The 20,834-nt window shown below is 40.5% G+C and overlaps 1 protein-coding gene across 1 annotated transcript in view; it reads right to left on the minus strand.

The window, feature by feature from the left end:
* NOVA1 (NOVA alternative splicing regulator 1) overlaps window positions 1–18,144 on the minus strand; it is a 203,712-nt gene extending 185,568 nt beyond the window's left edge. Inside the window, 2 exon segments of the mRNA XM_033951528.1 lie at window positions 16,073–16,216; window positions 17,857–18,144. Of these exon segments, the coding sequence (XP_033807419.1) occupies window positions 16,073–16,216; window positions 17,857–17,992 (280 nt within the window). The 5' untranslated portion in view covers window positions 17,993–18,144.
* Window positions 18,145–20,834: the final 2,690 nt, after the last annotated feature.

Here is a 20,834-nt window from a genome sequence, read left to right on the forward strand (position 1 = left end):
TTTGTTCACCTTCTCAAAGAATTGAAGTAGATTTGTCAAACATGACTTCCTTTTCCTGAAGCCGTGTTGACTAGCCCTAATTAGGTTGTGCTCTTCCAAGTGTTGTACAATGTTGTCTTTAATTAGTGCTTCAATTATTTTCCCAGGAACCGATGTGAGGCTCAGAGGTCTGTAGTTTCCTGGTTCACCTCTTGATCCTTTTTTGAAAATTGGAATGACATTTGCTATCCTCCAGTCATCTGGTATTTGCCCGGTTCTAATTGACATGTTGGCTACGGTTTGTAATAGTTCGCCAATTTCTACCTTAAGTTCCTTTAATACTCTCGGGTGAATTCCATCCGGTCCAGGGGATTTGTCACTTTTCAGTTTGTCAATCTGAAAGTATATCATGTCCAACTCTACATTTACTGTTGCAAGGCTTTTCTCTATGCCTCCCGTGAATATCTTCCCTGTGTCTGGCATTGTTGAAGTGTCCTCATTTGTGAAGACAGAGGCAAAGAATGAATTTAACCTATCGGCAACTTGTTTGTCTTCTTTAATTGACCCTTTCCTTCCTTGATCGTCGAGATCATTCTTTGGTTATTTCGAAAATCGATTACTGTAATGCCCTATTTAAGGGATTGGCTCAAAAGGAAATTAGGTGTCTGCAGATCATCCAGAATGCCTCCATCAAACTTACTATGAAAGCCAAGAAATTTGATCATGTGACCCCTTTACTGAAAAAAGCGCATTGGCTTCCAGTTGCTCATCGTATAATGTACAAATTAAGTCTGCTCACCTTTAAATCTCTGACATTTAAAACCCCAGCTTTTATTTATAAACTTTTGATTCCTTATACTTCATCTAGATTACTGAGGTCGAATGACCAATACTTATTGGTCATTCCCTCTCTTAAAATTATTAACACACGGCGGCATTCTATCTTTTCCGTTTACAACTCCTCAAACATGGAATGCCCTTCCAATTTATTTAAGAGAGGAAAAGAACTTGAAAAAAATTAAGAGCAAACTCAAGGGTTTTCTTTTTAAAGATGCATTCAATGACTAAATGAATTGCTTATGACTCTCATTTCATTTATATATCTTTTGATAGTTTTCCCTTTCCCTTTCCTATTGTTTTTTAACCTTAACTGTCTTTCTTTAAAATCAAATTGTATTTCCTCCCTAGCCTTTCCTTCTGTTTTATTATGTTTGTATAAGTTAGTTTTTTAATGTTTAGTAGATTTAGTATTTTTGTTAGTTATGTTTGTTTCCTTGAGAATTTTATGCAGCATGTAGTGATAACTTTGTTTTATCAGTGATTCTGGATTTACACGTGTTTTATTTTTATTCATTTTTTCATAGTGTCCCCTCCTGAGGAAGGGTTACTGAAACTCGAGTCAGGGGGTCATTTGGCTAATGATCTTTATCTGCACTTTTTATTGGCACTTTACATTTCCTATGGTTGTTTGGTTAGAACATCTATCAACCACTCTACACTACAGATAAGTGAATATTACATCTTTTACTATATTTAATATGAGTGGTTTCGGACAATAAAGCACAATGATGGTCCCACTACAGCCATAGTTTGTAGTTATCACAGACATAATATGGTTTTGGGTCTGAGCACTTTATATTTATAAGTTGTTAATAGTTTGATTACTATTAGAGCTGTGAGTATTGAAGTGGATTCTAGTTATCCTCACAGATTATTACATTTATTTCCCTAGTGGAATATTATTGATTACATTGAGAACATTTCTTAAAGCCATTTGGTACCCTTTTTGACTAGAGAGGAAAACGGCCAATGCAAAATCAAAGGGCTCAATGGTCTAGGGAGCTCATGTAACTAGGACACCAAAACAATCAACAATCCCAGGGGAAAAAAGGGACCAGAGTGGCCCAAAGGTAAAAAAAAAAAAAAAAAAAAAATTGACGAAAATGACCCAGGGTCAAGTAAGATACTAGAACATGATAAAAACATCGAACTATTAAGAAAATAATGAAAAATAAGTACTGGAAGGCACAAACTAAGGAAAAAAATATCAATGCGTTAAAAAGAAAACCGAAGACACAGCTTCTCAATTCCATAGAAAACAAAGAACCAATTAGCCAACGTCAGGTGGAAAGGTGCTGGCACATGTGTAGTATAAGCATTGCCAAAAAATTTAAAGTGACAATGCACTTGGTAGGGTCTGTACTGGGTTCCGTGGATGACATTGTTTGCTCTGATGGCAATAATAGTATTAAGCAGGATATAAGGGGGGCCCATAACCCAGTATGTATGAGACATCCCTTGCCTGAGAAGCCTTAAAAGATGAAGCTGAAGGATATAGAAATGCTTCATAGTTACAGTATAAAGATTACTATTTGGTTAGATGTTTGACCCAGCTACATCCTGTTCCTGTAACAGAATAGAGGAAGTGCCTAAGGTCAGAGTGCCTTAAATGGACACGTTGTTACAAGTTGAGCAATGCACTGAAATAGAACACCCCCTCTAATGCTGGCAGCGATGAAGCTGAATGGCATGTGATAACTTACTCCCTCTTTTACAAAACTGTAACGCAGTTTTTAGTGCCGGCTGCAGCAGTAACAGCTCCGACATTCATAGAATTCCTATGAGCGTCAAAGCTGTTACAGCCGCGGCCGGTGCTAAAAATCGCAGTATGGTTTGTAAAAGGGGGGGGGAGTCATTATTGTTGCTAGGAAAAATTAGTAATGTAATAAGACTGGAAAGAAATCATGTGATCAAAACTAACCAAAAGAACACTGCTGGAGTATGCAATTTATCACTGGATCTTAATGAAACAACTGTAATTCAACTGGAATATGTATCAACTACATATATTTAATAATTTCCTTAAGTGATGTCATAAATCCAATAAAATGATCAGTCACTTGTAATTCAGAGAGATTCTTGGTTGGTACCCTACCAGTTAATAGGACACCAAGAACTCCCAAGGCCTTGAATGTTTAAACTATAATTTTTGTAACTGATAATTATTTCCTTGGACTCCTACAGAGATGGAAGTAAGGTATGAGGGGTGCGACACCTGTTTATGTAGTATTCAGAGTAAAGTTTGGTGCCATGAGAGGATCTATCTCTGGTGGATGCCAGCAAATTTATATTCAGGTAAGACAATGGTCTATAATTTGTATAAAGAAGCATGATGACAAGGAACTTCAGAAAATATTAAGAGAAGCTGCAGGATATATTAAGATGCCATGGGGTTGTGGTGGCTTTAACTGAGTTATTAAGAGTCATGCCTATCTCTTGATGGCATCAAGTGATTAAGAGATTAAGGTTTCCCCTAAACGACATGATTTCTGTGGGGAGCTGTTACAGTCCGAGTGCCAGGCAAGAAATGGGAGGAGGCATGGCTAGCGAATGTGTGGCAGGAACCCACACAGAAATGAGAGATTTATGTTTAAGTGCCAGCTCAAGGAAGGCACTGTGGTTACAGAAAAAAAAGGGAGGTTGAGGTCTCTGTATAAGGCAGAAGAAGGTACGTAATAAGGACCCAAGGCTTTCTCCGCTTCTACCTTTGTCAGCATTCTCAGCTCCTTGAGTGTATGAGGATAGATTCTGATTAATGCAGTTTTAGAAGGGATCACAACCCAGACTGACAAGGTGCAACTGGAGAAAAATATATAAAGGAATGTTGCAGATCAGTGCACTTTAAGGGAATATCCAGAATTTTACAAAATCCTCTTTGAGTACTCAACTTAAATTGTCAGATTTTTATCACCACTGTGGGTTAGAGCTCTGAGAAGTGTTTCTCCTCCCATCTTGCTTTAGTCAAAGCTGTTTCCCCTTTCCCTTCATGCTGACCACAAAATGTTTCCTGTACAGAAATCATTTGCGGTCAGGCAAAACTTATGGCAAATCCGAAAATTCTTCGACAGAAAACAATTCCAGCTCATGGTCCAATCTCTAGTCCTAGGACTTCTAAACTATTGCAACATCCTCTATCTCCCCTGCCCTGCAGTCATGATAAAACAACTACAAACAGTACAAAACACAGCCCTGAGACTGATCTATTCGCTGAAGGAATATGACCATATCACTGCCGCATACCTCGACTCACACTGGCTCCCAATACAAGCAAGAATACTATTCAAATTTTACTGCCTACTATTTAAAGCCATGAATGAAGACAGCCCAGCTTATATAAACAACCACCTTTATCCAAACTACCACAACCAGCAAAGGAGAAGCCAGGCACCATTCATGCACCCCCCAATCAGAGGCGTCAAACGCAAAAAAAATGTACGATGGCCTACTGGCCACGCAGGCAGTGAAACTAGACCGCCAACTATCCAATCTACTGACCATAACACCAGACTACAAAACTTTCAGAAAAGAAATAAAAACCCTGCTATTCAAGAAATCCATCAAAACAAACTAACACCGCAGGAAACACTTCAGTCCCCCAAAGTAACCCGTTCAACTCTGCAACTCTTCTGGAAATGTCCAGATAACCTCTTATGTAATCCACCTTGAATCACAAGGTAATGGCGGAATAAAAGTCACTAATGTAATGTAATGTCTCGCTTCACAGAAATCTGTATGAATGGAAAAAGTAAATGCTATTGATTGCTAATGCTTGATTTGCTTCCTGCGTTTTGGAAAGAATGCAAACTGTATTTTAAGTTTATGAATCAGTATTGGTTCTGATGAACTGTAAGATGTGAAACTATCTTGAGTTACAATTTCATCATCTAATTATACAGGATTGCATGTCAGGATTTACAACATTGTATTTGCATGCAACTATGTGTATGAGATATTTTGTGGGGGGTTTTTTAAAAATTGAACCTGCCTGTTAGTACTGAGCTTCTGTATGTGCTAGTGTTTGAGAATTCTGGAAAATGTAGTACAATACTCTTTAACAGGAAATTACTTGAAGGGATTTCCTTTCTCTCTCGTTATTTAAGCCTCAATAATTATGTAACCTACAATTGCATATTTATGTATTGGATGGAAGAACATTTGAGACAGTGTTGTCTAACTGATGGTCACTCCCTGAAATCTCACTCTGAGCATATTATAGGATGTCATTTTGATCATTGTCTTTGACTTCCTTTTTTTTTCCTTTTTTGATGCAGTAAGAATTAACCAACCTAAATATTATTGAGTCCTTGAATTTATCTTAGCTTTAAATCAAGGTTTGTCGTTTTAGAATGAATCCCTGTAGGAAAAGGTAAGAGTGCTCCAGAATGTTAATAGTTTTTAGGAACACTGTTGAATTTCTAAATGTCCTGCCAAATCAAAACAGGTAATGCTTTCCTGAATGTTTCAATATTATCTGTATAGCGGTGGTTCTTCTTCTCCACATACTAAGCAAATATGCATTGGTGTGATGGTGTGATTGACATATTTAGTAAATAAACAGCTCTCAGAGTTTATTGACCAATTCATTTGTCTGTATGATATACAATTCAGTTGTCTGCATGATGTACAATTTGGGTTTTGTCCCAAACATGGCACGGAGTTACTTTATAGACTGTAACAACAAAAGTTAAGAACATAGCTGAACCAAGGATGCAAACTGAACAAATTATGCGAGTTAGGCATAGGAAGAACAATCCTCAATTGGTTGAAAGACTTTTTAGTAAATTTGAATTATTGTGTATTAAAGTACAGAAGTTTTTTCCTAAAAGCTGGAGGTCTTTTTGTAAAGTACCTCAGAATTTTTTTATATTTTTATGGATTATTTACAAAAATGTTTATCTAATGGGAAGTGTATATTATCATATGTTGCTGATATTCTTTTAATAATTCCAGTGAATTTAAAGACATATTAAGATTATTTATTAAATATTTAAGAGATTCTTCCTGTTAAGTGGATTTAAATATGTTAGCTATAACTGATAAGGTCTCAGATTGTAGCAATAAGATTGGAGACTATGCTTCTACTATAGTATTAAACTTTGGTACAGTATTAAGTGTTGATAGACCATCAATGTACTGAGGTTGTGGGTTCAAACCCACACTTGCTCTTATGACCCTTGGCAAGTCACTCAATCCCCTATTGCCTCAGGTGCATTAGATAGATTAGGGAAAGTGTTTGAAACATAGCAACAAGACTGCAGATACAGGCCAAATGGCCCATCTAGTCTGCCCATCCACAGTAACCATTATCTTTTTCTCACTCTGAAAGATCCCATGTGCCTATCCCAAGCCCTCTTGAATTCAGACACAGTCTCTGTTTCCACCACCTCTTCCGGGAGACTGTTCCACGAATCTACCACCCTTTCCATAAAAAAGTCTTTCCTCAGTTTACCCCGGAGCTTATCACCTCTTAACTTCATCCTATGCCCTCTCATTGCAGAGTTTCCTTTCAAATTAAAGAGGCTCGACTCATGCACATTTATATTATGTAGGTATTTAAACGACTCTATCATATCTCCCCTCTCCCGCCTTTCCTCCAAAGTATACAGATTGAGATCTTTAAGTCTGTCCCCATAGGCCTTATCATGAAGACCACACATCATTTTAGTAGCCTTCCTCTGGACTGACTCCATCCTTTCTATATATTTTTGAAGGTGTGGCTTCCAGAATTGTACACAATATTTTAAATGAGGTCTCACCAGTTTCATACAGAGGCATCAATACCTCCTTTTTCCTACTGGCCATACCTCTCCCTATGCAACTTAGCATCCTTCTAGCTTTCCATGTCACCTTTTCAACCTGTTTGGCCACCATATGATTATCACATACAATCACACCCAAGTCCCGCTCTTCCATTGTGCACCCCCTAAACTGTACCATTCCCTCGGGTTTTTGCTGCCTAAATGCATGACCTTGCATTTCTTAGCATTAATTTTAGCTGCCAAATTCCAGACCATTCTTCAAGCTTTGACAAATCTTTCTTCATGTTATTCACACCATCCGGCATGTCTACTCTATTGCAGATTTTGGTATCATCCGCAAAGAGGCAAATCGTACCCGGCAACCCTTCAGCAATATCGTTTATAAAAATGTTAAAAAGGACAGAACCTTGAGGCACACCACTGGTAACATCCCTTTCCTCAGAGCGATCTACATTGATCACTACCCTCTGTTGCCTTCCACTCAACCAGTTCCTGACCCAGCCCTTCACTTTGGGACCTATCCCAAGGGCACTCAGTTTATTTATCAGATGTCTAAATACACCACATCTAGCACACATCCTCTATCCAATTCTCTGGTCACCCAGTCAAAGAAATTGATCAAATTTATCTGACAAGACCTCCCTCTAGTGAATCCATGTTGCCTCCAGTCCTGTAATCCACAGGATTCCAGAAACTTGGCCATTCTCTATTTTAAAAACATTTCCATTAATTTGCTTACCACAGAAGTCAGACTTACCGGTCTGTAATTCCTTACTTCTTCCTTACTTCCACTTTTGTAGAGAGGGACCACATCCGCCCTTCTCCAGTCCTCCGGTACCACTCCCAACTCTAGACTCATTGAAAAGGTCTGTCAGCAGAGCTACCAGAACTTCCCTAAGTTCCTTCAGCACCCTCAGATGTACACCATCCAGCAACCATCATTTTGTCTACCTTTATTTTAGCTAGCTCCTATGTCTGATTACACCTCCACCCCTGCGGACCAACGGATGCACACCTGGATGGGCAGAGGTGCAAAGACACAGCTGATACCCTGCGAGACACCGCTGAGCCTCCTAAGGATGCCTAACAGCCTGCGCTCGACCCCTGCTTAACAGTAGGTGAGACCACACCAGGGATGGCCCTGAGCTCCACAGAAAACTATGCAGGCTAGCTAACAGGTACCCAGTGGGATCGGCCTGTCAGCTACAGATCGAAGTCTGTAAATTCTCAAGCAGGCAGAGCTTCAAATTCGCTCCACGCACCAAATTACCTGAAAAAGGGATGAAATTACAGTAGTGCCTTGGTTTGTGAGCATAATTCATTCCAGAAACATGCTTATAATCCAAAGCACTGGTATATCAAAGTGACTTTCCCCATAAGAAATAATGGAAACTCAAGATGAATCATTCCACAACCCAAAAACATTTATAGAAAAATGTTTAATACAAAATACTGTACTATATAAAGTAAAATTATATACAGTAAAACAAATTAACCTGCACTTTATTTTTGAAAAGAATCTTGACTGGTGTGAGGGAGACAAGAGAGAGGAGAGGATAGGGGCCATTATTGCAGTACAGTTACAGTATTATAGAAGTGTTTCTCAACTTGGTCCTGGAGTACCTCCTTGCCAGTTAGGATTTCAAGATATCCACAATGAATATGTATGAAAGAAATTTGCATATGATGGAGGCCAGTGTATGCAAATCAAGTTTATGCATATTCATTGTGGATATCCAGAAAACCTGACTGGCAAGGGAGTACTCCAGGACTGAGTTGAGAAACACTGCTATAGCACAGTCACTACACTCAGATTAAGTACAATCCCACAGCGTCAGAGAGAGAAGAGCCACTGGCTCAGTTGTGATGCGTGTATACGTACTGTACTCTTATTGCAAGACCTCATTCGTTTATTAATTTAAAATTAAATAAAATTTTTTGCTCATTTTGCAAAACACTCGCACACCAAGTTATTCGCAATCCAAGGTTTTACTGTGCATCAAATTAAAAATAATAAAATGGGTAGAGTAGAAAAAACACTCCTGCATGCACGCATGCAGAAGTAAAGAACTCTAGGTGAAGCTAACGAGCCCAGTGAAGTACAACAGAGGCAGAGTGAAAAATTTGGAGTGGATTCCTTCTGTAGCAGCACGCAGCTATGAGGAAATAACCCTACTGTACTAGAACAGTAATCTTCAATCTTTTGACACCTATGGACTGGCGGAAATAAAATAATTATTTTGTGGACCGGCACCAGTCCGCGGACCAGCAGTTGAAGAACACTGAGCTAAGTCATGCCCATCTCCACTCATTCTCCGCCCCAGACCCCGCCCCCATAATAGTACTAATTGTAACACCATTTTTTCCATTCATTTTTCATAAATACACACAATATAGTTGCTGCTCATCCACGTCGGGACGAACAACACTGCCAAGAACAACCTGGAGGACATAGCTAGAGATTTGGGAGCTCTGGGAAGGAGGCTGAAGCAGACAGGAGCACAGGTAGTATTCTCTTCAATTCTTCCTGTTAGGGGCAGAGGAAGGGACAGGGACGAACGTATCCTGAAGACGAATGAGTGGCTACAACGATGGTGCCTGGAAATGAACTTCGGATTCCTGAATCACGGAGAGGCACTACAGGGACTACAGGGACCAGACGGACTCCACCTGACCAACAGAGGTAAGAATGTCTTCGGACGCAGACTAGCCCACCTACTTCGAAGGGCTTTAAACTAGGTAAGTCGGGGGTGGGTACCCACTTTTACACCAGAGCAGTAAGTAACAATCCTGATGGGGCGAATCAAAACTCCACTTCTAAGTCTGAGGTAAGTACCCTTATTGCAAAAGAATCGCTAGGTGACACTTTAATTCAAATGGGTAGCTCACTACAGGAGATTAGTAAACAGAAAGAGTGGAGAGCTATGTATGTTAACGCACACAGCCTAGGGAATAAATTTCTAGAACTAGAAACAGAAATAGTTAATGCAGACCTAGACGTAGTAGCAATATCTGAAACATGGTTCACAGACTCTCATGGGTGGGATATAACTATACCAGGATAAAACCTGCTTTGACAAGACAGAGAGGGTAAGTTAGGAGGAGGGGTAGCACTCTATATCAAAGAGAACATCAAGACAACCAGGATCACGGATGTCAAGTATACTGGGGAATCCATCTGGGTAAACCTGGCCAGAAGCGGAGAAAAATGCCTGTACCTTGGTGTGGTATACAGACCTCCAAGACAATCGGAGGACAAGGATGCAGAATTAATTGAAGACATTGAGAATATCACCTTACGGGGGGACGTTGTTCTGTTAGGAGACTTCAACATGCCTGATGTAGACTGGAACACACTCTCAGCGACAACTTGTGATAGCAGGAGGATATTAACGTCCATGAAGGGAGTACGGCTCAAACAAATGGTACTAGAACCCACTAGGGCCCAGGCCATCCTGGACCTGGTACTTACGAACGGGGAAAGCGTCTCGGGGGTCTCGGTGGGAGAAACGCTAGCCACCAGTGACCATAACATGGTATGGTTTAACCTTAAGAAAGGCTTCCCTAGGTCACAAACAAAAACAAAGGTACTCAATTTCCGGGGCACCGACTTCACACACATGGGAAATTTCGTCCATCAGATGCTCCAGGTTCAAGAAGTAACTTATAATGTGGAAGCTATGTGGTCAACCTTGAAATCAACCCTTCATGAGGCAACTAAACGCTACATTAAATCGGTAACCAAACAGCAAAGAAAAAAGAAACCCCAATGGTTCACTGATGAGATCTCGTACCTCATCAAAGAGAAGAAAAGAGCATTTCTCTCATACAAACGCACGGGGGAAAAAGAAGCAAACATTGAATACAGGACAAAGTCTGCAGCGGTCAAAACAGCAGTCAGGGAGGCCAAACTTCAAATGGAAGAAACTCTAGCGAAGAACATTAAGAAAGGGGACAAATCCTTCTTCAGATACATTAGCGACAGGAAAAAGAACGCAAACGGGATAGTACGCCTTAGAATGCCAGAAGGGAACTATGTGGAAACAGATTCCGATAAGGCCAAACTACTAAATGATTACTTCTGTTCAGTCTTTACATGCGAGGCAGCAGGGCACGGGCCACGTCTGGAAGCAAAGCAAAGCATGGAAGACCCATTTCAGAATTTTGAGTTCACACCAGCTGATGTTTACAGGGAACTGTCAAAACTCAAGGTGAACAAAGCCATGGGACCGGACAATTTGCACCCAAGAGTGCTCAGAGAGCTATGCGATGTTCTGGCAAAACCGTTAGCCATGCTCTTCAATCTCTCTCTAAGTACGGGGAGAGTCCCCCTGGACTGGAAAACAGCCAACGTTGTTCCTCTGCACAAAAAGGGTTGCAGAGCAGAGGCTGCGAATTACAGACCAGTGAGTCTCACATCAATAGTGTGTAAACTCATGGAAACTTTACTTAAAGGTAAATTGGACATGATATTGGATGAGGGAAATCTGAGGGATCCCTGTCAACATGGATTCACTAGGGGCAGGTCATGCCAATCCAATCTTATCAGCTTCTTTGACTGGGTGACAGGAAAGCTAGACTCGGGAGAGTCTCTGGACGTGGTGTACTTGGATTTCAGTAAAGCTTTTGACAGTGTCCCGCACCGTAGATTATTAAACAAGATGAAATCGATGGGGTTAGGTGAGAAACTAACTGCATGGGTCAATGATTGGCTGAGTGGAAGACTTCAGAGGGTGGTGGTCAACGGCACCCTCTCTGAGACATCGGAGGTGACTAGCGGAGTGCCGCAAAGATCAGTCCTGGGACCATCTCTTTTCAACATATTCATAAGGGATTTAACCTGGGTGCTTCAGGGTAAAGTAGCACTGTTCGCCGACGCCGCCAAACTGTGTAATATAGTAAGTGAAAGCAGTCTCAAGGGTAGTATGACGCAGGATCTTATCATGTTGGAAAACTGGTCCTCAACATGGCAGCTGGGCTTCAACACTAAGAAGTGTAAGGTCATGCATCTCGGCAGCAGAAATCCATGCAGAACATACACCTTGAATGGAGAAGCACTAGCTAGGACTTCAGAAGAACGGGACTTGGGAGTAATCATCAGTGCAGACATGAAGGCTGCCAAACAAGTAGAGAAGGCCTCATCCAAGGAAAGGCAAATGATGGGATGTATCAAGAGAAGCTTCGTCAGCCGCATTATGACTTCAGTCATAATGCCACTTTACAGAACCATGGTGAGACCTCATCTGGAGTACTGTGTGCAATTCTGGAGGCCACATTACCGTAAAGATGTGCTTCGAGCCGAGTTGGTCCAGCGGATGGCCACTAGAATGGTCTCCGGACTCAAGGGTCTCTCATACGAAGAAAGACTGGGCAAATTGCAGCTCTATACTCTAGAGGAGCGCAGGGAAAGGGGGGACATGATTGAGACATTTAAATATGTCACAGGACATGTCGAGGTGGAAGACGACATCTTCCTTCCCAAAGGACCCTCGGTCACAAGGGGGCACGCGCTCAAACTCAGAGGAGGGAACTTTAATGGTGACACCAGGAAGTACTTCTTCACAGAAAGGGTGGTGGATCACTGGAACAAACTTCCGGTGCAGGTGATCGAGGCCACCAGCGTGCTCGACTTTAAGAATAAATGGGACATCCACGTGGGATCACTACGAGGGTCGAGCTAAGGAACTAAGTCATCAGCACCCAGACTTAATGGGGTGGGTCAGTGGAGTGGGCAGACTTGATGGGCTGTAGCCCTTTTCTGCCGTCATCTTTCTATGTTTCTATGTTTCTATTAACAACACATAATGGTTAACCACAAAATTAAAATACACAAAGCATACTGTGTGCTTTTTAACATTCATTCCTACCAGAAAACAGATAATCCCATGCAAATGCAGGACCAAAAACTAAAAGTAATAATATTTACAAACAAAGCCTAAGATGCAAGACTGCATGCAGTACAACCCCAGAGGAAAAGAAACAAATGCATTTCTTCCTGAACAGACAAATCAATCACTAAATAAAAAAATAAAATAAAAGCATTTCCCCTACCATTGTTGTCTCTCTCCCTCCATGCTGTACCTTGCCTTCTGGCCTGCTCCCCGGTGTTATCTTCGGGCCGGTCCACGGTGCAATCAACATGGTGTCTTCGGGCCGGCTCCCTGAGTGCTGCATTGCACAAAGCTGTGGGCAGCGGCTCCTCGCGCATGCCCCGCGCCTCATCTGGAAGTCTTCCCTCTGACGTTGTGACGTCAGAGAGGCTTCCGGTTCAGGCGCAGGACGGGGGTAGGAGCCTTTTTCCACAGCTTTGTGCACTGCAGCACTCAGGGAGCTGGCCCGAAGATGCCGCATTGATCGCACCATGGACAGGCAGCTGAAGAACGCTGTCTTGGGCCCAATGGACGTGCCGGCCCTGCAGACCGGCAGGAAATTTCTGCGGACCGATACCGGTCCACGGACCAGCGGTTGAAGAACACTGGTCTAGAATGTCTCACCTATTGCAAAGACTGACAAAATTTGAGAAGCCTTGCATCGGGAGACCAGAGGCTCTCTGTGTAACCCTACACTAGAGAAGAGATGCAGACTTATCCACCACCACGTGCTTGCTTTTCGCCCCATCGCTGCTCAGTGGACCCGAGCAAGATTTCTCTCTCTTGGACCAGTTTTTCTGCGATTTGGGGGTTCCAAGACCCAAAGTTCCCGCCTCTTCCTCCTAAGGCACATGGAACTCTGCCACTCCTCAACCAGGAACTCTGCGCAACCGATGCAGAATCCAGAACTAGAAAAGCCCAGGGCATCTATCAGAGGCGGTCACTTGCAAAAACGAGTGGTTTTGAAGCAGGAAAAAAGAGTTTAAAATCAGATTGCTATAAATCCAAGATGGCCACCGTCAAAAAAATCACGCAAAAAAAAAAAAACAGGTCACTGGAGCTAAATGCAAAAAAAAAATAGCTATTTAGGGTTTTGGAGGAGGGGAACCTGAGTACTAACCCCAGAAACAACTAACACACAAAACTCCAGACACCCCCGATGTTCCCCATAAGGAATAATGGTAGTACTCACAGCAACTTCTGATGCCTGTTTGTCTGAATCAGCCTGGCTGCAGGGGAAAGGATTTCGGCCTCAGAAATTGCTCAGACCTCAACTGTCAAAGGAATTCTTCTGGCTGCTAGCCACATGGACCATGACTACTGACTCCCACCCCTGTGATTCCTCATGCTGGCTCCCTGATACTCCTAGGGTTCTTACTCAGGGGCCACACAGCTTGCACTCAAGCCTATCAATCAGCAGGCTAGCTGCTCCCTGGGGGACAAACCCCAAGCTCCTAAAGGGAACCAAATCACGTTGGCTCCACAGGTACTCTGTGTCAAGTTCAATTTATTTAATATACCACAAATAAAACCAAGAGGCAAATCTAAGCACCAAAGCCAGAAAGAATTTTAAAATCCAATAGAAAAAAACACCTAAAAATAATAAAGAAAAGCAGAGCAGAGCAAAAAACACACCCGAGTTCGCTTGCAGAAGGAATAAGGGGAGGAGTTTCAAGTTCTTAAAGTGATATCCTTCTGCTGTTCATGGGAAATGGGAAATGGGAAGCAACAGCTATAGTAAGGATTCCTGTGTATCTGCAACAGAACACAGAAATTTTGCAGGTTTGTTGTCAAATAACCACATTGGCTCATTTTCCCATAACATAAAAAGTGGAGAAAGACATTGAAGTTAAAAAAAAAATTAAACATTAATTCTAAACCAGTATCTTCTACTATACTTGAATGCAACTCACCTTTGAGATAAAAATGAAAAAAAGGAGGCGAGCTAAATCCAAAATCCTTTCCCTACCTTCCTTCTAATTTATATTGTGTCTTATAAAGAATGCATCAGATAGTATTGTAAATAATTTACTTCATAAATAAAAAAGGCCAGATGCAAATAAAGTGGCTAAAACTGAAAAAAACAACCCAGTGACAAAATATCCCCCCAAAAATGTTATGCTTGGTACACTCTCATTGGACAATTTATTTGAACTACTTTAAGGTGAAAAGGCATTTAATTTGCCATTTATAATACCATTCATAAACACCAATTTTCTCTATTATACATTTGAAATTCTCTCATATATATACTCCAAGCAAGCAATTTCATATGATAAAAATTAAATTAAAATTCATTATATATTACAGCTCTTTTCCTCTTAAGTATTATTTCTGCAATCATGTTCTTTTGAATGATTTAAAATTTAGTAAAGGTTTTCATGGCTGACAATGATTTTATCATAAAAATACCTGAATTAGAAATAAGATAGTCGTACATAAATAGAAGAAAATAAGATAATTCGTTGAGAAATGAAATACATGTTTCACCAAGCTCATTAAAAAAAAACTTTCAGGAAGCTCTTAGTACCTAGCATATTGATTTGGAATATAATCATCTGTTTTGCACAACCTGTAAAGTCACCATTAATTTTTACAGCACAATAGGCGTAATTACAAAATATTTATAGCCTTACAGTCCTGAGCAAACTATCCCTTTTCTGTTCAGGACATGAAATGTTCCAAATGCTTTGCTTCCACCAGATGGCTGCTGCTTTATGGAATTCAGTCATCTTGCTAAACTGTATCCTCATATGCATTACACTCTTCTACAAAATGAAATTTTAATAAACTATTCAATTAAAGGATTGTCATTGTAAGCAACACATAATAAACAGTATAAGCCTTCTAGATCATTATCTTTAGTTTATGAAATAGTTAATCATTTTATCTAAACCCAATCTCACATTAAGACAAACATTTCTTGTAGACATAGTCAAAATATTTAGCAGAAGCACAGAGATGCAGCTTTTAAACAATAATTGTGGCCTGCTTGCCACATAAATGTTGATCAATCACAGCCATGCTTTTTATAATCCATCTAGTCAGTATTACATGTGAGTACTAAACATTTAAACTCATTTCTGCACATACAAGTCAGGAATACAGCTGATTTCTAAACTATTACACCTTTATTTCTCGGTAATAACATGTTTGTTTTCCACAAACAACTGAATAGAAAGTCCTATCCCTATACTGCACCCCAAGACAAACAAAGCAAAATAAAGAGCTAAGCCTATTCTTTAGATCCTGTCTTTCATTCAAGTCCAAGTGTAACTGCAATTCCATGAAAAGAACATTTAAAGAAAACCAATTTATGGTAGTGACAGCTGTCAAAAATACAAGATAGGTTTCAGATACTGCAAAGGAAATCCAAATACCAAAACTTTCTAAAAAGAGACTCTTGTTACAGAATATTCAAAGAAGCAGAGACCATGCAGCAACACGTAAAACACTTGCCAAATCAATCAGTGCTAGAAGTTAAAAAATGTGTATTCTTGTCCATATCATTTATACTATAATTGCATGCTTAAGGGATTGTTATTACACTTTAAAGTTTCTAAATTGCACACTACTCACATGGTTTTACCCAGCAATTTATCAAACCAGAAACCAAGCACCTACCTGGGTAAAAATCTTTGGATTTAGACAGTTTAATGGTGGCTCCGGTCTCTTTCTGTAACTGAACTATTGTCTGTCCTCCCTTCCCAATTATAGATCCAGCAGCATAACTAGGTATAAGGACCTTTAGAAAATACTGGCCGTCTTCTACAAAGAAATAAATCACATTTTAAGATATTATTTAACATCAAATGTCTGTTCAGATCCTTCCTATTGCCAATAAAAATTACCTAATGCATTTCATGTTTAAGTGTTAGGTAAATTCATTCCCATCCTGGCCATGTCAAAAAAGATGCCTATTTAAATGTACAGACTATACACAACAAAAAATTGCATTCTGAAAATGCACCTGAAAAAATTTGTGTTTCTATCTTTTATAATTTAAAAAAGAAACACACTAGAAAAAACAAAATCATTCCTACTATTTCAAATACATAGTATTTTGCAATCCCAGCTTTGGTTACCATGGTACAGTTAAATGACATGGCATCTTCTTTCACCTACAAAATGTTCCAAGACCTATGTATGTATGTAAGTATATAACAAACAACCTCAACTCTTAACATTGCCATAAAATGTGCCAAAACTAACATGGTCAGAACTGATAGTCTATATAAAATTAGTGAACACATGAGAACTGCAATTAGCCATTTGTCATTTTTTTGCACAAAGTGAGCAAAAACACTTATTTTCAGCAAAGCATTGCACCTGAACTGGCTTCTTGAATTTCTAAACCTCAAATGATTATTTTTTTGGCAAACTCTTCTTTAGCAATCATTATTCCTTTTAAGCTTATTAAAAAAACATTTTCTTAAATGTTATAACATCTAATTACATTATCCATTTCCCCTCTTCATGCCCCTGAACCAAATTAGCAAGACATGTTTTCTATTCAGTACCTTCCTCCCCATCTTCAAACATCGGAACGTAAAATGTCACAAAAAAATGTCAATATATCAATCAAATCAATTAACTAACTTTGTATAATCTCAACATGGTCCAGCAAATGAATGCCCCTGTAAAGTTTATGATAGAAGTGCAGGTCCATTTGAGTTTCTTGTGCAGGGGGATAAACATCCAAACTAGCCGTGCCAATACACCACTGCTCCTGCTTTGCAAATCCCGAGCAAATAAAATCACCTCTGCATCGGTGCATTGTTATACTGACAATACAGAAGAAAAGAAGGTGCTGGGGATGTTATACTTCATCCTCAAGCAGCAGAAACAAACAAGGTGGATTGCCTTCTTCTCAGCAAACTTAAAGGAGTTCAACAAACAAAAAAATCTAGACACCCCCCTCCTTGAAGCAAATGCTGTGTATTGTGATGAAAAGCCAAAACAACGGAAATCGAGAAAGAAATTAAAGTGATTTGTACGTTCGGCAGCCGATTCGGTTTCGTCGTCCTTTCTTGCACTAAATGTTTCTGCCACTAGCCCAAGAACGTACTCGATTCTTACTAGTGCCCCTCGCCAACTAGGGGTTTCAAAATAAACGTACATGAGGGAGCTTTCCCATTCCCCCTCCCTCCCTGAAACCAGCACCACCATATGAAGAAACGCAAAACACATCAAATTGAAAAAAAAAATAGCCAGGACTGTTTAGTTCACCCAAAATACAGTACTACAAACAAACAAACAAAAAAAAAAGTCGCCATTTTCATGAAAGATGATAGAGAACAGTAATAAATACTCATGATAATGAGGGGAAGACTTGAAGGTAGAAATCAGGAGGATGAGCAGAGAGGATAGGTAGGCTACTTAGCTGGTAAGCAAAGAAAGGGACCCACCGCCCGTGTTTGTCCTCTTGGTGCTGCCCTCCTCCGCAGGAGCTTCGAGCGGTCTCTTCCTGGAGTCTGGGGGGTCCAAGTCTAAGGGAACCCCACTGTGTGTCCCATTTTGCTGGATGGGAGCTGCCGCCATCATTTTGGCTTTCCGATAGGGGGGGAGGGGGAGGGAGGGCGCGGGGTGGGGGGGACGCAAGAGGAGAGGTCGTTGTGTTTCTTCGAGCTACGCTTGAGGATTTGCCTACTAAACTATTCCTGTGTCCCGTCAGTGTACACGGAAACACGGAGCAGAAAAAAAAAACCCCAAAACAAAACCCTCCTTTTCTGATGGAGAGAAGGGAAAGCGGGAACAGAACGGGCAGAAGTTCAGAGAAGATAATGGGGGAGATTTGAGAAGGACAGGAAGATGATTAAAATCTGTTTGTATGTGTTTTAGCGGTCGCTCCTCTTACTGCGTGTCTCTTGCCTAGTAATATCGCGCACTTGTCTCATTATTTCCCCCCTCCACAGTCCTCGTTTTCTCTCTCTCTCTTACTCATATGTATCTACTTTCCTTAGAGCATACTACGCTCATGCTGTCCTCGCTCACCCGCCTTCCACCGCCAAGCAGCGGGCACTAAGGTTAAGCGGAGAGCGCGCGCGCGCGCGCAGAGGCACAAGAGGAAGAGCTATCGAGGGGACTGTCACTCGTGAGCGCGCGTCGGCCAACCGGCTGGCCAGCGGCGCATTCTATTTCGTGAAAGACCTCCAAGCACGCGCCGAACTGAGCACGCGTGACAGCTCCAGAGTTAGCTCACTGTGCCGGCTCCTAGGAATTCCCTCTACTCCGCCTTAGCAACACGACTCAACCAAACGTAAGGTTTTGTACAGCGTTGTCAACGAAAACAGTCGGAAGATCAATCGAACCCAGTGGAGGAGAAACGGGCGGTGAAAAAAAAAAGGTGATTAAGATTGACGGTCGCTTTGGCCATTGGAAACGAAGCATGAAAGCAAAGTGAAAGTTTAAAGTGTGATTCTTGCGGCTGCTGCGGTGAAACGCTAGTGGGTATTGGGTTTGGTGGTAATGACGTTATTCTAACGTCAGGCAGCCGATAAGGAAATCAATGCAACCACAGCAAAAAAAAAAAAAAATAAAAGTGGTGAATTGTGTGCACTATAAAAGTGAACTTTTCAAAATAACCCGACCTAGGACACTGAAGTATAGCTGGTCCCCTTAAGGTTTTCAATTCTCAGATTAGTACCAATCTTTATATTGCAAAACCTTGGGAAGAACTGTGCATGTTCAATAATCTACTATCCCAAACAATCACAGTAATTAGGTACAAATAATGAACCACCCGTTTATGTTTATATACCAACCCCCCCCCCCCCCTCTTTACACACACAAACATTGCAACCTTAATCCCCTTCTCCAGAAATTCTGTGTTCTTATGGACCCCCTGGAGTTCTCTTTCATTACAAAACACCTTGCAGCATCCACCCTGGAGACCAGCCATCCTTACCCACTTGTCTTTCTCACTACATTGAACCATCTTGCTCCATACAGCTTGAAAAGTATTTAACACCACACTGTGTACCTTATGTAGAAGCAATTGTACATATTCCTCCAATACTGCCAAAAGATTTGCTGCCGATTTGGGAAAACTTTAATTTCATGCTGCTCCAGCAACATAAAGTCATGCAGCCTGTTCCTCCAGTCCAATAATATCAGTGGCTTCTCATGTAACCAATGCTGCAGGAAACATTTCTTTACCACTAAACAAGTCTTTCTTAAAATAGCTTGGCAAACTTCCCTTTAATCCCCAGGGTCCCTGGTTGTATATTAACCCCACAGATGACAGACTAAAAGCTAATTATTTTCCATAGGTACTGAACCACCCCCAGCCAATATCTTTTGGTTTTCAAGCAACTCCATAGCAAGTGTACCAAATTTCCTCTTTCCTGTCTACAAGATCACTGAGGGTTCACATTCTGCATACTACACTCTTATCTATGGAATACTCAGTACTAACAATTTGGCAACTCAGCACTGGACAACAACATCAGTATTTGTGAAAAATAAAGGTCTGATGTTGGCTTCCTCTCTTACCATTCCCAAATATTCCCACCACATATCCCTTATCCTCTCTAAGGGATATGTGGTGGAATAGTATCTTCTCTATATCACATCAATGAGCAGGGAAATGAAGTATGCTCTGAAAATCCTGGAACTTCCCTCCAAATTCTACTCACATGAGAGTTCTCAAGAGATAGGCACCATTTGTTTTTTTATAAAATATATCACCTGTTTAATACCTAAGCAGTTTACAAAAAGAATTCATTCATATTAATATAATAAATACATTCACAAAACAACAGAAAATGTAATTTAAGATGCACTCTGCATACAATATACGCTGCTCTCAAAAAGCCATCACCAATCTGCTCTATAAAGTTCTTAAAAAAAAAAAAAAAAAAAGCCTGAACAAAAAAAGTGCATCTTCAACAGTTTTGTGGGGTTTTTTTAACACTGTACTGGCACATAGCATTTGTTGTATTCTATAGTGCACAAATGCAAGGGAGGCATTCACTTGAGTGGTAATGTTAATGATGGTTATATTCCGCCAACTCCCTGATAACAGGTTGAAAGCAGATAACATATAATCGCAAGATGTGTAAATGAGATTTAATAGAAAAAGTTTTCAAACATTTAAAATTTCAAAGACTTGCAAAATAAGAAATACAATGAGACCTGTGCCAGTTGAGCTGAGAATTAACACCAAGCTGTGACTGCCTGATACGGAAATGAAGTGATCATAGATTTTTATACTTAACCTTAATAAATGATGGAAAAATACACCGAATGAGAATCATTCCTACAAGATCAATAGGGTGTGAATAAAAGAAAATAGAGAGATTAGCAATTTTCTGACCACCTTAAAAGCATGAGACCGGAATAAAAATCAATAGAACACATCTTGCCCTTATAAAAATGCTAAAAA

Source organism: Geotrypetes seraphini, chromosome 7 (genome assembly GCF_902459505.1).
Source record: "Geotrypetes seraphini chromosome 7, aGeoSer1.1, whole genome shotgun sequence".
Taxonomy (NCBI): Eukaryota; Metazoa; Chordata; class Amphibia; order Gymnophiona; family Dermophiidae; genus Geotrypetes; species Geotrypetes seraphini.